Source organism: Girardinichthys multiradiatus, chromosome X (genome assembly GCF_021462225.1).
Source record: "Girardinichthys multiradiatus isolate DD_20200921_A chromosome X, DD_fGirMul_XY1, whole genome shotgun sequence".
NCBI classification, from domain to species: domain Eukaryota; kingdom Metazoa; phylum Chordata; class Actinopteri; order Cyprinodontiformes; family Goodeidae; genus Girardinichthys; species Girardinichthys multiradiatus.
The window spans coordinates 24126297-24146322 of NC_061817.1; the positions used below are offsets into that span (position 1 = coordinate 24126297).

A 20026-nucleotide genomic window follows, 5' to 3' on the forward strand; every position below is an offset into this window, starting at 1 on the left:
CCCTACCGCTGTCAGCAGTAGAAATGTCAGCATTACTCAGAGACAGCAAATGGGAGATTCTAGCGGTATCAAAGTCTTTTTATCAGGGCTAATACTCACATTCAACATCAACACGAGCGACTCCTGAAGTTGTTCCTTTTTGATTTTTTAGGGAGCAAGTGTAGTTTCCCGAATGTTTACTGGACACATTTGTTAAATGAAGAACTGGTCCTTCATTTATGGCTTCTCCATCTTTAAACCAGGTGAACAGAGATGAAGTGTCCTCATTGTCACAGCCGTTGATGCAGGTGAGATTTACTGAATCCCCTTCTTTTATCGCGTCTCCACTAGAGCTTTGCACCAAAATGCTCAGATCTATGAGAGTTTGAATCAGAATCTCTGTTTAATTTTCCATTATTTGATAAATCCAGTATCATTTTTATCAAATTAGAAATAATTTACCAGCAACGGTCAATAACAGATGTTTAGTAGGGCATCCTTGGTTGTTATTATATCTGAACAAATATTTTCCAGCATCAATAGGCACCACTTTGTGTATTTTCATGGAGCAGTTGTGCTCCTTGTCTCCAGTGTACTCAAACCTTTTAGAGACATTTTTAGAGTGACTTAAAATGTAATAAGTTTTAGAAGATCTAGCACGACTCCACGTGAATCTCTTTACTTCTTGTTTTTCAATATTGTTAAAGAAACAAAACAAGACGACAGATGAGCCTCTGACTGCACACGTGTGTGGTTGGCGGTACTCCACGGAGCACTGTTTGGAGAAAACACCTGAAAAAGATACATTTTCTCATGTTACAATATATTTCAACTTTCTGAAAGACATTTTTAAAGGTTATTCGTATTTACCTTGTACAAACAGAAGCAACAGTGTCCATATCATTTTTCTGATTCCAGCTAACTTATTTAGGTTGAGTCAAGTCAAATCTCAAGGTTTTTAACTTCAACAGACGTTTTTAAAAAGTGAACAACAAGCAATCTCTATGTCTTTGTGTGCTTTTCAATCTATCATCTCAATATGCAGCATCCTGTCATGAAAAAAACAGGGTCTTAGGTCAAAGCTGTACTTCTAAGGCTGTAAAAATCAGGTCATACATTGTCTGCTTCAGCTCTCCATATTTGAATCCGAGATGTACAAAATCTCTATGCAGGGACCCACACTTGGTGCACTGCAACCTGATGTTCCTTTGTTGTGGTTAGAGCACAGTTAGTGCACAGTTGGCACTGTGATATTTTAATGGGTTTTGTGCAACACAATCACACAGCATGCCAGCAAGTGTTGGCGTTACTGCTGATGACGGGTTATACCACTTTGTACATTTGTTCTTAATGGACTTTACTGCTCATTTCTGGGGAGAACGATTCTGCCTGTGGTTTAGAAGGTTGATGAATCATTTGGAGAGTAAAAATGACATCCAGTGTTGTACAACAGATACGTTTCCTTACTCACTCTAAAATAATTTGAGAACAATGGGAGATCTTAAGATTATTAAAACATTGAGTTATTTCCCACAGCTTTTTTAACGAGCATAACATAACAAGGTTTAAAACATTAGGATTTAACCAAAATACGACAACATAGAAAGCAAACTTTTGTTTTGAACAACTAACAGAACCTTCTCTAACCTTCTCCTTCCACCACTGTATTTTTAAGTCTGGATTTGACTTATCAATGCAGTATATATATGGCAGTAGTTATTTTCGGCTCATGTTTATGACTATAGCACACAGCTGATGAAAACCCCAACGTTTGTTTCTCTAAAGGTAAAACATTAGGCTACTTTAAAAGGGGGTTTTACAACAAAAAAGTCTACTGAATAGTATGTCAATGGGATTTACGACATACTTACTGTACATTACATGGACTCCTTTTGCTTGAATTGCTGTGTCAATGCAGTGTAAATTAACAGAAATAAACTCCTGAAATATTACTGTTGTAATGAATCTATTTAACAACCCAACCAAAAGTGAAACCTAAACAACTGGCACAAACAGCATTTTCCACCCTTTGTTTTTATCCCTTCGGAAATCAGAAAACCTGAACAAAGTTTTCAGTGTTGGTGGCACAAAAAGGATTTCTCTCTCTCTCTCTTTGTCTCTCTATTTTATGACGAAATGCTATACTGGGATGATGATGATGGTCTGGGTGCCTATAAAAGGTCCGTGGACAGAGAGGGGTCTTAGAAATAAAACCAGCAGCTGAAGTGAAACAGAGAGCAGATTAGACCTCTGCTCTCGACATGGAGATGACTTCAAAACTTATGTTGCCTATCGTTGCGATTTCCCTTCTCGTCGCCTGCAGCCCATCGGATGCTTGGTACAAGCAGGTGGCCGGGCCGAGCTACCACTCGGTGGGCAGAGCATCCGGCTTGCTGTCCGGGATCCGGAGGTCATCCTCGTTCGCGAGGAGAGAGGAATCCCCGTCAGAGAGCGGAGAGTCTGCCACCAGCAGCGTCTTATCTCAGCTTCTCTCTCATAACTCAATTTTAAAGACGATGGTCAGTGGGAATCCATTTACTCAATCAACTTTTCAATGCCATTTTTCTTTCTTTTTGGCTAAGTTCGTCAGCTCGATTAAACATAGGATTTCAGAAACTTGGAAGTACTTTTTTCCTCAGTTTATGTGTTTTTTTTTTAAAGGAACTGTCCATTCAGCACCACCGGGGCTCTTCACCGCAGAAACGTTTCTCTTTATTGATCTATAGTCCATAATTTGACTAAATGTGGGACTAATAGAGTAATAATATACATTTTTTGTATTTCAGGAAGCGATATAACCTATTAAGCCGTTTCGATTTCAGTTTCGATTTCCACAAATAAAGCTAAACGAACCATGATGTGCTTGCCTATTGTACCACGTTTACAAAGTATAAATTTTTATGAAATTATATGAAAAACTCCTACGCTTACTTTACAAACTGACAAGTTGTTAATAACTACAGTGTTTTCTTTCAAAAATGTGGGAACAAAAGTGCGTAAATGTACAGTGTATAATCTGATTTAGAGAATATTTGCTGCAGTGTAAACCCATCTTGAAACTCGTTATCTTTAATCAAGTGCACAAAAGTACTCTGGGTTTTAGATATTTTAATCCGGATTCTCAGAGATCTAATTATCTGTCTGCATTCTCCCCAAACAGCCTCTTTGCATTAAAGACATCACCCCGAACCTGCAGAGCTGTGAACTCTTCCAAGAAATCAAGGGGTCGATGAAGTGCAAGGCAGACGTCTTCCTCTCCCTGGACTCTTCAGACTGTGAAGGAGACTGATTGTTGTCTCTGGATCATAAAACCTACTTCTTAAAAGGACATTTAAAAAAAAAAACATCTATGTTTAACGTGACAGGTAATGATCTTGATGGAAGAAGTTTGTTTTTCATGCACCATTTTGCTTGTTTTTTATGATGAAGTATGTCAAATTGTAACTGTTACAGTATTAATGTTCATATTTGGTCTACGTTTTCATTAATAAATGGATCACGCTGTGGATCTGGTTAAAAATATTACACGCAAAGCAAATCAGTGTCGTTTGATTCTTCACATTTCATCACTTTGGCAATGAAAGAGTGGGTTTAGTTTTAATAACTCTAAGTTTGCAAACCAAGTCCGACCATCATCCTGGAACTCACTCCCAATGGTATTATTCTAATTTATTTGTGATTTTTTTTATTAGCTCAGGTTAGTTCTGGTTAAAAAATATTTTAGGAATAAAATGAAAAAAATAACTTTATTGGCAACCACCTAAAGGAGGACGCCATCATTACAAAAACACCATTACCGAGCCAAACCACAGCTACTTGACAATTATTGGAGGGTGAATATGTAAAATAAGTACTTCTGACAAATACACTGGAGAGTATTCCATTATTTCATTCCTTAACAAGAAATGTTTCTGGTCAAAATACCTTAAAATAAAAAACAAATGGTTCATATGGTTTCTTTTTTTACTAACCTACTCTATGACGTTCACACTGATCCCTGCTGGCGGGTTTACTCAGCCATATTGGGTAAACCTACAGCCTGAACTTTGTCACATTTAATCATGATACTTTGTAAACCCATATTTTGCTGCAATTATAGTTGCAAGTATTTAGGGGCAGGTTTCTCCCAATTTTTGCTCAGGTAGAGAATTACATTTCTTTCCCATTCTTCTTTGTAAAATAGCTCAGGTTCATTCAGGATGGATGATGAGCATCTAAACAGCAAATATACAATTATTTTTCTCTGATTTAGGTGTAGGTTTTGACTGGGCCATTTTAATTAATGAATATGCTTTGATTTAAACCATTAAATTGTAGCTCTGACTGAATGTTTAGGATCAATGTCCTTAAAGTTAAAACTAGGTTTAAGTTATGGCAATTTGGCCTCCATGTACATTTTTGACACTGTGGATTTTATTCTTTTTATTTTATTTTTTGGTATGGACCCATGTTTGTTATGCACTACTTTTTGTTTTTCAATAGGATAAAATACCCCAAAAACATAAACTAAATAAATTAACACAGGAAGGTACCTGGAGAAAACATGACAAGATGACCAACAAAAGACTGCAGTGTGGACAGTTTGCAAATATTATTCACAAAAATTACAGGAGCTGGGATGCTTTAGTAACTCATGGAAGGTGTGTACAGACAAAGAGAAAGATCTAAGATGATCAGGACTTTATTTAAAATATATTAGAATGAAAAACAGCACAGTTTCAAGAAATATCTTAGAGAGTAAAACAAAATAAAAAAAATCACAAAAATAAAAATACCTTATAATTAAAATTATTGAAATCACAGCAATCGATTACTAAACACAGACTGTAGAGGAGACCTATAACAGTTGCACAGATGCTAGGTTTTCCTTGATGATTTGATCAATGACCACGTGGAAGACCCCCTTCATACTTTCAGTGTCGGTGGCCATGGTGAAGTGGTGGTACACAGGTCTGCTTACGGCCACGTTGCAGGCTGAGAACATGGCAGCAACATGGTGGGCTGCAGCATCCACGTCACAGTCTGCTCCTAAATGGGAGTGAAGGTGAAGAAAAACCAGTTTGTCTCGTCACAAACGGTTTATTCACTTCATGAAATATAGATACAACAAGGCATCGGCTGTCCTTCTTCATGAAAATCCAAATGCGCTGAACATGATGCCGACACACTGAACCCCTGGAAATGAGACTGGACTGATGCATCACCATGACTCCCCGGATGAATAATATGAACAATGTATGTCAAACTGTATGCACAAATATTTCTGTTTACCAAACCAGCAGAGGGGATGTTGCAAAAATCCAAAGTGATGCATTTTCAACAACTTTCAGATGTTAGATCATTCACCTTGCTCACTGCTCATTTTCCAGTAACCAACATAGCTGCAGCAGGACTGTGAAGAGGCTATTTATCTGTATTTTTTAAATGCGTCAATCATATTACAAATGAAATCAGGTCTGTTGCTTAAACTGGCTTTAGACTAAGATATTCAGAGAAAATATAAATGATCTGGTTGTTTTTTTTCTAGTGTACCTTCATAGCATGAAAGGTACATTTTCAGGTGTCTCCCAGAGCGCAGGATTTTCTCCCGGAAAAGGTCAGTTTTGTTCAGCAACAAAATCTGTAAAATATTTAGAGGGGAAAGAATAAGATTTTTTTCAAGCACATAAATAGTTTTAAATATAAAATGTTTTAAGTTATATCTTAATTACATTGGAAATAATAAATTTAAACGTTACCCTTTCAAAACATAGAACAAATGGGTCAGTAGTGAAGGATAGAAATTAAAATGCAACTGAAATAGCCCTCCAAATGTTGGATTTTCTTTTTTCTTTTTTGGCCTTTTTTAAACAACCTGAGTCACTTCAAAGCATGACTCAGTCGGGCTGTGCCAAAAAGATGGATCTGTACCCACTGTCAAACTGTGTAAAGTGAGTATTTGAGAATGAAGTGGCCAGTCAACTATAATCTCTTTGCTGTGTGGTCTGTAAGGCTATTTACTGTAATCTCTCTCATAAGAAATATGCTGCAAGAGCACTGCAGTGAGACTGCTCAGCAGAACTGACTAGAACTGCTTAGTCCAAGCCCAAAAACAGGTTAAAGTAACAGTAGGAAATAAGGTTAAAAGAATTTACCTCACATTTTCACCCCAACAATTAGATAGAAATTACAAACATTGTATAAATAGTTATTTTTTATAAACATATCACATTTCCTTACAATAACTGATAGGGATAATATTCCTAAAAGATCCTCAGCAAATGTTTGAGTAGCTTTCAAAACAAAAAGTTTAAAATTGATCATGTTTTGACCGATATCTGAATCACTATACATCACTTAGAAACAGAGAGAAAAACAGTCCCTCCTCTAAACTGCACCCAGTTTTTTACCCTCACAAACAAACCATTTCATAATGCCTTAAACGGTTTAATATCCGTTTTTTTTTTTAGTATTAAAGTATTTTCACGAATTATAGGAGCAAGCAATCATATAAATGTTGAAATCACTTATGTAATTTAATTGTATATTATTATGTAAGGGCTTTTGTTTAACCTTGGCTTTTCTTGAACTGACTGTAAAGCTAAGTTCATTCATTTTACTAGTTATTTTTTCTGGTAAGATTTTGTTTGCTGTATTATAAAAAATGTTTATATATATATATATATATTCATTTAAATTACTGGGGATTGTACAGGTCCTTCTCAAAATATTAGCATATTGTGATAAAGTTCATTATTTTCCATAATGTAATGATGAAAATTTTATATTCATATATTTTAGATTCATTGCACACTAACTGAAATATTTCAGGTCTTTTATTGTCTTAATATGGATGATTTTGGCATACAGCTCATGAAAACCCAAAATTCCTATCTCACAAAATTAGCATATTTCATCCGACCAATAAAAGAAAAGTGTTTTTAATACAAAAAACGTGAACCTTCAAATAATCATGTACAGTTATGCACTCAATACTTGGTCGGGAATCCTTTTGCAGAAATGACTGCTTCAATGCGGCGTGGCATGGAGGCAATCAGCCTGTGGCACTGCTGAGGTCTTATGGAGGCCCAGGATGCTTCGATAGCGGCCTTTAGCTCATCCAGAGTGTTGGGTCTTGAGTCTCTCAACGTTCTCTTCACAATATCCCACAGATTCTCTATGGGGTTCAGGTCAGGAGAGTTGGCAGGCCAATTGAGCACAGTGATACCATGGTCAGTAAACCATTTACCAGTGGTTTTGGCACTGTGAGCAGGTGCCAGGTCGTGCTGAAAAATGAAATCTTCATCTCCATAAAGCTTTTCAGCAGATGGAAGCATGAAGTGCTCCAAAATCTCCTGATAGCTAGCTGCATTGACCCTGCCCTTGATAAAACACAGTGGACCAACACCAGCAGCTGACACGGCACCCCAGACCATCACTGACTGTGGGTACTTGACACTGGACTTCTGGCATTTCCTTCTCCCCAGTCTTCCTCCAGACTCTGGCACCTTGATTTCCGAATGACATGCAGAATTTGCTTTCATCCGAAAAAAGTACTTTGGACCACTGAGCAACAGTCCAGTGCTGCTTCTCTGTAGCCCAGGTCAGGCGCTTCTGCCGCTGTTTCTGGTTCAAAAGTGGCTTGACCTGGGGAATGCGGCACCTGTAGCCCATTTCCTGCACACGCCTGTGCACGGTGGCTCTGGATGTTTCTACTCCAGACTCAGTCCACTGCTTCCGCAGGTCCCCCAAGGTCTGGAATCGGCCCTTCTCCACAATCTTCCTCAGGGTCCGGTCACCTCTTCTCGTTGTGCAGCGTTTTCTGCCACACTTTTTCCTTCCCACAGACTTCCCACTGAGGTGCCTTGATACAGCACTCTGGGAACAGCCTATTTGTTCAGAAATGTCTTTCTGTGTCTTACCCTCTTGCTTGAGGGTGTCAATAGTGGCCTTCTGGACAGCAGTCAGGTCGGCAGTCTTACCCATGATTGGGGTTTTGAGTGATGAACCAGGCTGGGAGTTTTAAAGGCCTCAGGAATCTTTTGCAGGTGTTTAGAGTTAACTTGTTGATTCAGATGATTAGGTTCATAGCTCGTTTAGAGACCCTTTTAATGATATGCTAATTTTGTGAGATAGGAATTTTGGGTTTTCATGAGCTGTATGCCAAAATCATCCGTATTAAGACAATAAAAGACCTGAAATATTTCAGTTAGTGTGCAATGAATCTAAAATATATGAATGTTAAATTTTCATCATGACATTATGGAAAATAATGAACTTTATCACAATATGCTAATATTTTGAGAAGGACCTGTATATCGTGTGTAGTAGTTTGGTTTAGTAATGTTGTTTTGAATGTGTTGTAGAAATAAACTTTGACTTGACACTACTTTTCCATTTAGCCAGTCCACTCTTTTAAAACCTAACAGATTACAACCCTCTGATTAGATCAAAAATAACTGATTGACCTCTTACTGGTTGATATTATTTGTGTCACATAATCTTTTCCTAGGAGATTATGAGTAGATTATACAACATTACACTAATTTAATTCAGTTGTTAAAGCAGGTATGGAACATCCCCCAGGCTGATGCATGGTGGGTACTAAACATTTCATCGTAATGAAATTCTCCTTGAACTTTAACATGTTTGGCAAGGTACAATATAGTAATTGGGCAAGTACTAAAGAGGATGCAGTCATTGTTTAGAACCTCACATCATGTCCAAATCAACAGCATGCTGATTGGACACTGCAACGCACATCAGATCCAACACGCATTCAAGCAGACTTGGCCTCCAGGTTGTGTCGTCTGCATTAGTTTATTAGTGACATGATAAGGGCTCCTCATTATGCATGAGTTGGATAACTAAGGAGAACAATATGTGTGTGAGAATAATCAGAATTCAAAAGTACCTCTGAGCCTTGTTAGATTATCATATCCAATATTATTAAACTTCTTGTTCAAATTTCAGATGAAATATCAAGTAATCTCCAGTCACACCATAGTTCTGTTATTTCCAACCACCTCTTCTGACTTTTTTCAAACTACAGAGACAAAAAGCATAGGCCACATAGCATTTAGAAGAAAAGCATGTAAAAATATACAAGCAAAAGAAAAAGCTAAAAAAGGTAATTATCCTCCCTAAACACCTTAAGAAAACAATTCTCAAAAACTAACAAAGGATTTCTGTCCAAATAACCAAAGCAACTCATTCTCAGTATGACAGTAGAAAACAACCACAGCAGCTGTTAAACATGGCTGCAGCAAACTAGAATTTGTATGCCAATTATGCACATCAGATGCAATCAAAGCTTTGTTGGGCTCTGTTTGCATAGCTGGCAAGATTACTTAAAAGGCCAATCAATGCACCTGTCTTGCTGTCATATTTAGAACAGTGTGAGAATAGAGAATAGAAGGAGGTTACATACAGCGCTTTCCAGAGGTTTATATACCCCTTAAATCACAGTTTTCCATCTATCTTCTTGGGATTTTGTCTGACACAAAGTAGCAAACTGTTGCAAAATAAATGAAAATCTAATCATTTTCAAATTTTTTTACAAATTAAAATCTGAAAAATGCTGTGTGCTTTATTTTGCAACCCCTTTGCATAGTTGCAGACTTTGTAGAACCACTTTTTATTGCAATTCTTCGTTTCTCCTTAGCTGCAGGTCTTTTGGCTTATGTCTCTACCAGCCTTGCGAATCTACAGACTGACATTTTTGTCCATTCTTTGTAAAACATCTCAAGCTCAGTCAGAGTGGATGGATTGTGTGTCTCATAAGCAATTTTCAAGATTTGCCACAGATTCTCAATTGGATAATAAAGCTGATTTTTAGGAACTGGAGTTTACCAGGCTTGATTTAAGCCAATCCATTGTAGGCCAAGCTGTATGTTAAGGGCTGCATGTTCTGCTCGATGATGACCTCCACCCCTGTCCCAAGTCTTGTGCAGCCTCTAATGGGCTTTCTTCCAGTATTACTCTGTATTTAGCTCCATCCATCTTTCCATCAACTCTGGTCAGCCTCCATGTCCCTCTTGAAAGCATCCCCACAGCATGATGCTGCCAACACAATTGTCCACAATGTGTATGTTCAGGGTGTTGTGCAGTGTTCATTCTCTGCCACACACAACTTTGCAAACAGGGGTTCAGGATTTTCCTTTATGCCACTATTACATAAAAAGGCCAGATTTGTGGAGTGCATGGCTAATCAATGTCCTGTCAACCCCCACCTGAGATGGGGATATCTGCAGCTCCTCCAGAGTTGGCAAGAATATCTTGGCTCAGTTTAGGTGAATTTGGTTTTGGTAGGTTAGCAGATGTGTTGTACTCTATAGATTGAACAGTGCATAGTTAGAAGCTTAAATGGAAATTGTTTTTATTTCCTGACTGTGCTTTAAACTTCTCAGCAACTATATCAGCTATGTTCCTTGGTCTTCTTAATTATCCTTGTTCATTAATGTTCTTTAACAAACCTCTGAGGTCTTCACAAAACAAAAATAATTAGATTAAAATACACAAGGGACCTCTATTTACTCTTCAGGCAACATCTGAATGCAGTTGTTTGCATGTCACCCTCTTCGGTTTCCAGATGAAGATAAACTTACCAGAGAGATTTTCTGGAAGACTGTGTTAGTGCAGATTGATGTAAAAAGTTCAAGACTTTCCTGAAGTCGATTCTAGTAATAGAACATGAGAGAAGACAGATTGAGCTAAAAAAAAAAAAAAAAAAGATCCAAAATACTGACAGTTGTATAATTTAATGGTTTAAAGGCATACCATTGATGGATCCTCCAGCAACGTCTGATCATAGCTGCTGAGGGCCACAACAAACAGCAAGGCGTGAATAGAATCAAAGCAGCTCAGCCACTTTCTCCTTTCACTCCGCTGGCCACCAACATCATACAATCTGCCAACAAGCAACAAAGTCAAGATTCATTAAAAAAAATATATAATTAATGCAAATATTCAAGTTTCTGTAAGTAAACCTTCTAGGCATCATCTGAGCTTATAAAAACTAATCTGCAGGGGGAAAAAATTCATCAACATAACTTTTTCTTTACAAAGTCATTTCATTCATGATCAAGTTCACAATAGCAATAAAAAGACCCCACTAATTAAAATACTGAAGACATCAGTTTCAACAGTGTGGCACCAGCTGAACCTTAGGGCCTGGGTGACACAGATAATGAGTTTCAATTTGGACCAAACAGGTGCAAGATTGCCGTATGTCACAGGCAACGAGGCATTTATCCTCTGAGTGAGTTTTACCAAGCTGGAGGAGGATAAGCCTTAACTGAACTGACAGAAATGGATGAAGTAGTGGGGAGAAGAAAAATCACTTCAGCTTTTCTGAGTATCCTGGTATTGAAGGACAAACTTTATTTGATTAAAGTGAATTATATAAAATTTGTAAAATGTGTAGTATTTTCATAACACAAAGACAGCAAGGCCAAAAAAAATACAGTGAGGCACTGAAACTATTTACAATTGTTTAAACAGTAAAACGGTTTGATTTAGATACACATTAGGAAAAAAAGGATCAACTACACTCATCAACTGTACAGTATGTTTTCTTATTGATAGATAGATAGATTTAAAGTATTTTTCTCAGGCTACACTTCCAGTTCAGTTTTTGAGGTCTGCTTGGGTTCTAACATACAGCCCACAGAATAAATTATGTCCAAGAAAGTGGGCAAGGGGCACCATAAAAGGTGTCTGAAAAGGACAAAAGAGTTTCAATGATTCACTAACACGCTTCTTCAGATTTGTTTTAAGTTTCGTGGAGAACCAGAAAGTTTGAGGCCATCAGTATTTCATGTCTGACTCATACCCGAGAAGTTTCCCCCCACTCAGTTCATTGTTGAAAGCTTGTTCTGTTTTCTGCTGAAATCCCTCGAAGGATTGTTGGAGAGTCTTCAGAGCTTCAATAACTCAATCAGAGACAGCAGTGAGTTTTCGTTTAGGATATAGATCAAGATGTCTGTCTTATTGACTCTTTGACTGGGCCATTTTCAGTCAGATTGATTGGTCAATTGGTGATCAGTTATTTCTTCCATTTTCAGTTGGCAGATGTTCTTTAACATCTGCTTAGGGGTAATTTCCAGATCACACAATATTTTGTAGACTATGTTCTTAGTCTAGGTTTTTCTAGGTTTAACAGCAGTTTGTTAGCATCTCCACTTTAGTGTAGTTTCTGTTGAGTTAATGTTCTATACAGCAAGTACCATAAAGGCCTAAGGCCTGACAGACCTCCCTACCATACCTTCACCACTTGTGCATTATGCAGTTTTCAAATTCCTTCACTCAAGATTAAGGCCCATTATGAGTCATGGTGGCTTGACTCGCTATGCAAGTTTAAACGATGAATCAATTCTTTTTTTAATATAATTTTTTGATATCTACTGGTGGGGAATTTGTTACTAGCAAATGTAAATGAACAAATTTTTCAGTCTGAATCCTTAAAGCAAGTCGATATAATATGGTAGTTATTATGAAGTCTTACCTAAAGATTGTTTCATCAACTTGAAACTGTGTCTCAATGATTCCACAGGTCCTCACTCTGACTCTCAGGACATCTGTTTCAGTGGGAACGTAGTTTGGTGAGATGATTCGACTTATGTTTTCAAAGAAGCTGCAGAGGACGAGAGGAACAGAAGCTATTGGCTAATGAATATAAAAATGAATGGATATAGTTTATTTTTCTTTGGTTTTTAGTATTCTTTACCAATTCTTAACACCAGCTCACAGATATGTTCAGGAAGCGTTTTAAAAAGCATAGCAAGACCAAAAGGTAGCTTGAGTTTTTAAATGCAAGATGGTGAGTTTTTGAGAACCACATAAGATGCAATATTATCCACTCTGGACAAATGCAGCCAACATAAATTACAACATGTAGGGTTGTAATCTAAACTACAGTACAACCACCACACGCAGCAGAAACACTTGCTATAAATGTCTTTGAAAATAATCAACATAATTTTACACTTTCAACTGCCAGACAATGTTGAGAATAATAACAGGTTTGCACTTCTTTTCATAACAATTGAAGATTGCTCAAACCCCAACAGAGATAAATGGGAAAAGCCTTACATTGTACTGTGAAATTGTAATCTATAATCAAAAGAAAAAGCCAGAGCAACTGAACTGAAGTCTCATCTCATGAAAGCATAGGTGAGAATATAAATTTTTCCATAAAACTCTAATTCAAGGTACGTCATGCCTCTAACCACATAATGCGTCTCAGTGTCATAAAGTTATCATTTGTGACAAGATGAAAACATCTGGAAAGTTTTACTGGTAAGTAGATAAAATGAGACTAGGAAATAAAAGTTTTAATATTGATATTACCATCAGAACATGCATAGTGTTTTGTTCAAATGTAACAGAAAAAGTGGAAATGCGGCTTTTTTAACTCACAGTAAAATTTCTCCTTTTAATTTGTTGTGATATACTCTGCATTTTTTACTTACTTTTATTATGTGATCATATAATATAAATTGGATTGTATTAAATTTCAATATGGATTGAATTGGCCTCCATATTTAATTGGTTCTGAATCTGAATTTATGATTGCATCAGAAAGACTTATCAGAACTTAATTCTGTTTAACTGCATATAGATTGGACTTGTTTGTCCTGTAAAATGTCCTGAAGATGACATTTGCTGTAAACGTCACCAAGAAAATTGAATAAAAGTTTTGAAAGGAAAAGGAAAACCTGCTGCAGCCTGGAGGCCTTTTAAAAAATCCCTGATTGCTTGGAGGCTTGCATTTATAATAAAGCTTAATTTGAATGGTTTCCCTAAGCACACTTTACGCCCACAGATAACTCACTGTAACCACAAATTTTCTTTCAGCAACATTAACCACTTACTTCATGCCCACGCTACCATCAGAGAAGTCATTTTACACATTTTGGTGCCTGGGGAAGTCAAGTGTGTCACGACACAGTCTAATCCAAAATTTCTGGAGGGAGAAATCAATGCCGGGTCCAGCAAGGTGAGATCACTGAAAAAGAGCCAGGCGAGTCTCATATAATCCCCCAGCAACCGACTTTATCGAGTTCCAGTAATGAAGCTGTCACACCTCCGTCCTTTCTCCGTCTGACCACCCGGAGTAGATTTTATCTTGACTGATCTCCTCCCTGTTGCCTCAGAGATAAGAAGTTCAATTCTGCCCACTGAGTCCACATTTATTTAAAAAGACAAATTTCTTCTTTAACGCACACTTCAACATTTAACCACGTATCTACTCCAATATCCAGCCATTACCAGATATTGTTTTGCACAAGTGCAAATTAGGCATTGTATTTCGCAAACATATTTCATTCTTTAGCAGATGATGCAGCACAAAAAAACTGAATAAAATACTAAGCACTGAGTGGCGAGGTAGGATTTTATGACATTGTGCAGGCCCCTCTGCTTTTGATTAACTGCTGAAGGAGCATCATTGCGTTGCGAAAGGACGGAGAGTGGGGAATAATGGGTGTTGTTCACACAAAACCTATTCAGAACAAGTGTTTTGCACAAGTATTTGTAATGTTTTCCATATTTTGTCATATGCAGACCACAAAATTTAAGGTCTTTCACTGGACTTTTATGTGAAAAAACCACTCAAAGTTTAGTATAGATGTGAAGCTGAGGGAAAACATTGTTTTCAGACTTCTGTTTTTTACAAATAAAAATCTGAAAAGTGTGGCATGCACTTGTATAAAGCCAACTTATCCCTGATACATTTAAATCAAACCCAGGGCAAGCACTTGGCTTCAGATGTCATTAAACTAAGTACCTGTCTTTAAATTCATATCATTATTAAAATAGCTGTTCTGTGTAGGTCTCTGAGATTTTTTTAAAGGACATTAGTAGACAAACTGCATCATGAAGACCAAGAAACATGGCAGAGAGGTCAGGGTTAAAGTTGTGGAGATGTTTAAATGTTGTATACTAATTTCCCAATGGCAGCATCATGTCATAGGGGTGCTTTTCTGCAGCAGGGACAAGGAAGCTGGTTGGAGTTTATGGGAAGATAGATGGAGTTTAATGCAGGTCAGTCATGGAAGAAAACCTCTTAGGGGCTGCAAAACACTTGAGACTGGGGAGGAGGTTCACCTTCCAGAGAGAGAACCCAAAACATGCAACCAGAGCTACAATGGAATGGTTTAAATCAAAGCAAACACCTAGGCATATCCGGAAATTTGTGGCAAGACCTGAAAATAGATTTTTGCTGATGAACTTCCTCAAATGTAATGGAGTTTGTTTGACCTATTTTGCAAAGAATTGTGCAAAGTTTACTTAGAGGGAATAATAAAATTAAAATGAACGCCACATTTTTCAGACTTATTTGCATTTGTATTATTTTTCCCCTTAGTTCATAATAATGTAGTACCTTGCACTGGCATTTCACATACGTTATCTGGGTGTTAATACTCTTCGAAGCAATGCAATGCCAATATTTCAGCTAAAACATAAACATTACCTTATGCTACCTCAAGCTACAGCTCAACAGATATGCTGCCATTTGGCTTCTCATTAAACATCAAAATAGTCTCTTTAATGATGTTTGTTTCATCTGTTCCACCCTAATTTGCCTCCATATGGATATCTGCAAACAGTTCTGTTTTTAATTTGATGTGGTTCCAATTAAGCCTCCTGTTCCACAAATGTCACGCAAATAATTTCCTGATGGGAGTTATTCTCAGCGCTGCCTTTACCATTTGCTCTCTATTTACAAGATGTGACTACACACTTCGTACTGGGCAATTTCCCTTGACATTTCCACCGTCAGTCATAATTGGGAAGAGGATGTGCAATGTAAATCGCCTAAGGTTAATGTACTCACTAGAGGGCAGAGTCGTTCAGCTCGTACTCGCATCCTCTGGCTGCAGCAGCCCTCACTCCTTGGTCGGCCCAAAGGGCATAGAAGGCTTGCGCCACAAAAGGAAGCAGCTCCTGGTCGTGTCCCAAACACTGGCTGCAGGACAGAATGGAGCGAGCCTGGATCTGATTTAAATATGGAAACATTACACCATCTCTGTCAAAAATATAATGCTCGAAATTTATCTCAAGATACGCAATCGCAACCTGCATGAACTTAGAGTACAAAGGTATCTGCTTTGTAGTTATAGCTCTCCCATGTAAATGTAAATGATCCTTTGTGGCTTACAGCTAATGGACACCCAAAAGTCTGTTTTTTTGAAATTTTAAATATTACACTAGATCAATAAAAAATTATTTTTAATACAAGAATGTTGTGTTATAGTCTACACAATCATGGAAAAGACAGCTGACCTGACAATTGTCCAGCCACAGTCAATGAGACCCTACTCAAGAGGGAAGCCAAAAAAGTTCTTTGCTAAAGAAGCCGATTATTCACATGATCGCTGTATCCAAGCCTTTTATTGGAAAGTTTAGTGGAAGGGAAAAGTGTGGATAAAATAATAAGCAAGTGGAATAACCAAAGCTGAAAAGTATTTTGAAAAGCTGACCCCATTGAAGTGTTTGGTATAGATTACCAAGACATGTGGCTGGCATCAGTGCTTAAACAACAAACACACACAAATGTATCCAGGATCTGTTCTACAACGTTCACATTCCTCATGTTTAGCCACTCTTCAAACAGAGAAAATGTCAGAGGTGCTTACCCTGGGCCAAAGAGAAAATTATCTGGATTGGGGAGACTATTTGGCATTGTTGAGGGGACGATGAAAGATACCACACTCAACAATGCAGACAAACTAAGGGCACCATTTTTGCAAGCTGGGCTTGCTTTACACCTCAGCAGAGCCACAGGCTCATCTCATCCCTTCCATGCTTTATTGATGCAGTAGTTCATGCAGAAGAACCCTTGACCATGTATTGTGTGCATCTACTGTACATCTTGTGAACATACTTTTTAGTAGACTGACGTTTCTGTATTGAAACCACCTTTGTAGTTGGTCCTCGAGCTTTCTTCCAATTGCCTTAGAAACAGAATTTTGGGTTTTCATTAATTGTAAACCAAGATCATCAAGGTTACCAGAAATAAACCCTTAAAAGTTACTGCTGTCTGTAACAAATCTTGTGAGGTTTTAACTAAATTACTAAATTAATTATTTTATGAAGATATCCTAGTTTATTGAGATGTAGATCTGTTAGGAGATAAACAGATTTCCCAATGATATCTAAAATCTAATCTAGTCCTAATTATTTTTGTTTGGTACAGAAGAATGACTAACAGTTGGATGTCTCACTGAAAATAAGAACAAAATTAAATGTGGCAAATTGGCCCTTGCAATACATCATGCATGCACATGCTTATTTTCTCTTATTTAATAAATCGTAAAATCAAGTCTTAAATCAACAAGACTGACTTATCAGTCTTGTTGATTTAAGACTTGATTTTACGATTGACATTACACAGATGGAGAGGGACATCTAGTGTAAAAAATAGGAGGCACATTCAAAGCAAAGCAGAAAAATGAGTACCAAGGCTTCTGTAGCTCACCTTGTTCTTCTTGTTTGCAAGGTTTATCCGCAGCTTGCCCATTCCTTGCAGAACAATCTTCATAGAGGTCAGAAGGTTATCCAACACTGCAGGCTTTGAAAACATTGTTCATTTAATGTATCTTTATTCTAATGTGCTGCTACAGAAACGACTAGTAGAGTTGTAAGGTTAGGTATTGTTTTGAGTGTTTGCTACCTTGAAACTGAGGAGTTCCTGTTTGGAGAAGCCAAAGCTGTGAATTATCTTGATCTGTCTGATTATTGTGCTCTTTCCACTCTCTGCAACTCCTGCCATGCACACCGAATAGATAATTTCAGGACCAATAACAAGTATTTGAGAGCAACTAAAGGATGCAACATAAACACACCAAGCATGAGGATTTTGATTACATCCCTTTCAGCCCTGGCATGTTCACAAAGGTCCTGTTCGATTACACAGCTCTTTATTTTGGCTTTCTTACTCTCCTTTGATATATCCTTCTGGAAGCACATTCCCATGCAGATCTAAGGGAAACATCAACATTTCATTTAAGTAACTGATGTTTTAAGTAACCTAGAAATGGCATATTTGTGCATCAGTAGCAAAACAATTAAACATTGTCTCCACAGAAATGTTGCCAATCAGTACTTCATTAGTGCTTAGCTGAATAGAAAAATAAAAATTAAAAATGGCATTTTAAAACTGGTGTTTTAAAACAAAACGCGTCTGTGAGTAACTACAAGTGGTTCAGCATGTAGGGAAGTGTTTGGGAAAGCTAAAATAATTTCCTGGTTTCAAACTTTAGACAAAACTTTCTGAACTAATTTAATAAACACATTTTGCTGCGTACCTTCAGAGACAGACGGAGCCTTTTTAAACAGCAAAACATCTCTCTGTTGTTGCTCTTCGTTTCCTTGCAGATTTGTTGTTATTTTTGTGTTACTGTTCTTGGAGTCAAGCAAGCAGAAAACCGAGGCGGTAATTTGCTAATTTGCTAATTAGAAACACGCTCGCATCGCATTCTGTCAAAATAAAAGCCCATGACACCGGAAAAAGAGAGTCCCTACAAAATAATATTAAAACTTTGTTTTACAAGCTTATTACGTTCACGTGTCGGACGTTTAACGCAGCCATCATTATTTACTATGACAATTTACCATATTGAACATTTTGCTTTTAACCTATAACTCCCCATCTATAAAAAGACACAAAAAAAATCAATTTTCTCACACATAAAAACATGAAAGGTGAGACTTGCATTTGTATTCAGCTCACTAAGTCAATACATTGTACCACCGTCTTCACAGTTGCATGTCTAAAGACTGACAATTTTGCTCAGATTTCTTTCTGTTGTACGAAATTCTGTTCCCCTGAAATATTCTGTTCCCCCCTGTGTCGGGAGCGCGCACTGCAGCCAGAGAGGCGGATCCGACCGTCTTCACAGCTTTTCTGATCGATTGTCGGTAAAACGACGAAACGTATTCATGTCAATGTTGTTACTTAATTTTTAATCAACAGCTCCTAGAAAAAGAAATTAATAAATACAAATTGAACCTGGTCTTGTGAGGTTGTTTTTGCACAGTTTCGTGTTGTTTCGCCGAAAGAATCCATGTCTTTTCCAACTTGTGTCATGTTCACTTTAACCTGACGGACATGAGTCAGCCACCAAACTCTGTTTCCCAACACATCGTGTTTATTTATACTTTTTTTATTACTGATATAAAACAATTAATGCTCACTCTGTTGGCTTCCTGAATAGATGAGAATGTAGCTTATTTTTCTGGTAAATTGCGTTCTAATGTAAAATATGACAAAATACTGGATTTGGATGGTCTGAGCAGAGTGATGTGCAGTGTCTGTTTTGTGGCGAACTGCAAGTGGGACTTATGGCTTTCTTTTTAAAAATGGCTTTCGTCTAACCACTTTCCAATAAAGGGAAATAAACATCTTGATCCCGGACCTGTCTGCTGTGTTCACTGGTTTTAATGTTCTCTAACAAACGTCGGAGGCCTTCACAGAAAGCTTGTTTTAATACAGAGATTTATTTACTTATTAGGTGACTTCTGAAGCTAATTATGTCTAAATCTAAATCTATCCAAATCCACATTACATATTAGTTCATACAAATATAATGCAGATTTAATTATACTATTATATATATATATATATATATATATATATATATATATAATATATTATATTATTAATAGGTTCAGTTCAAAAACCAGCTTCGCATCCTCCTCTCCTGCTCACAGCCAAACAGACATTCCATCTTCCTTTGACCCACAGGACCCACAGCTGTCCAGTAACACCTCACATTTTTTATCTTCCACCTCAGCCCTAGACCCTTCTACATGTTTGCCATCAACCATATCAGAAGATGCTGATGCTTCCTGCTTCCTTTGCTTCCCCCTTCCACCCGTGTGTCTCAAGAAGTCAGGTGAAGAGACAACTGGAGAGACTGAATAGGAATAAGGCTGCAGGTCCAGATCATGTCAGCCCTAGAGTCCTGAAGGCCTGTGCAGAGCAGCTCTGTGGGATTCTGCAGCACCTCTTCAACCTTAGCCTGGCCCAGAAGAAGGTTCCAGTGTTGTGGAAGACCTCCTG

At 37.6% G+C, this 20026-nt stretch overlaps 2 protein-coding genes across 6 annotated transcripts; one reads left to right on the forward strand and one right to left on the reverse strand.

Annotated features, from left to right (window-relative positions):
* The first annotated feature begins 2175 nt into the window (after window positions 1-2175).
* LOC124863390 (neuropeptide B-like) lies at window positions 2176-3517 on the forward strand. Its single transcript, XM_047357750.1, has 2 exons — window positions 2176-2498; window positions 3140-3517. Exons 1-2 carry the CDS (start codon window positions 2241-2243, stop codon window positions 3266-3268), a joined length of 387 nt encoding a protein of 128 aa, XP_047213706.1. The 5' UTR covers window positions 2176-2240; the 3' UTR covers window positions 3269-3517.
* A 1127-nt stretch (window positions 3518-4644) lies between these two features.
* LOC124862572 (guanine nucleotide-binding protein G(o) subunit alpha-like) lies at window positions 4645-19324 on the reverse strand. 5 transcript variants are annotated; one of them, XR_007036945.1, is made up of 11 exons: window positions 18270-19324; window positions 17808-17943; window positions 17636-17727; window positions 17441-17533; window positions 15797-15957; window positions 12464-12592; window positions 10738-10867; window positions 10566-10637; window positions 8873-9004; window positions 5512-5599; window positions 4983-5007 (listed from the first exon to the last, which is right to left on the reverse strand). XR_007036945.1 is itself a non-coding variant. In XM_047356560.1 (10 exons), the coding sequence occupies exons 1-10, from the start codon at window positions 18306-18308 to the stop codon at window positions 4817-4819; spliced, it is 1131 nt and encodes a 376-aa protein (XP_047212516.1). In that variant the 5' UTR covers window positions 18309-19318; the 3' UTR covers window positions 4645-4816. The 5 variants fall into 5 exon arrangements, 4 of the variants coding, with proteins under 4 accessions (XP_047212516.1, XP_047212518.1, XP_047212517.1 ...); XM_047356560.1 differs by lacking the exon at window positions 8873-9004 and having other exon boundaries at window positions 4645-5007; window positions 18270-19318; XM_047356561.1 differs by lacking the exon at window positions 5512-5599 and having other exon boundaries at window positions 4873-5007.
* Between the last annotated feature and the right edge of the window lie 702 nt (window positions 19325-20026).

Bases quoted from the DNA above. Each gene is read 5' to 3' on its own strand.
- LOC124863390 (XM_047357750.1), top strand. From the start codon at position 2,241: ATGGAGATGACTTCAAAACTTATGTTGCCTATCGTTGCGATTTCCCTT. The intron at 2,499-3,139 runs GTCAGTGGGAAT...CTCCCCAAACAG, and splicing joins ACTCAATTTTAAAGACGATG to CCTCTTTGCATTAAAGACAT.
- LOC124862572 (XM_047356560.1), bottom strand. From the start codon at position 18,308: ATGTTTTGCTGTTTAAAAAGGCTCCGTCTGTCTCTGAAG. The intron at 17,944-18,269 runs GTACGCAGCAAA...TGTTTCCCTTAG, and splicing joins GGCTCCGTCTGTCTCTGAAG to ATCTGCATGGGAATGTGCTT. The intron at 12,593-15,796 runs GTGAGTACATTA...CGTCCTCTGCAG, and splicing joins CTGAACGACTCTGCCCTCTA to CTTCTTTGAAAACATAAGTC.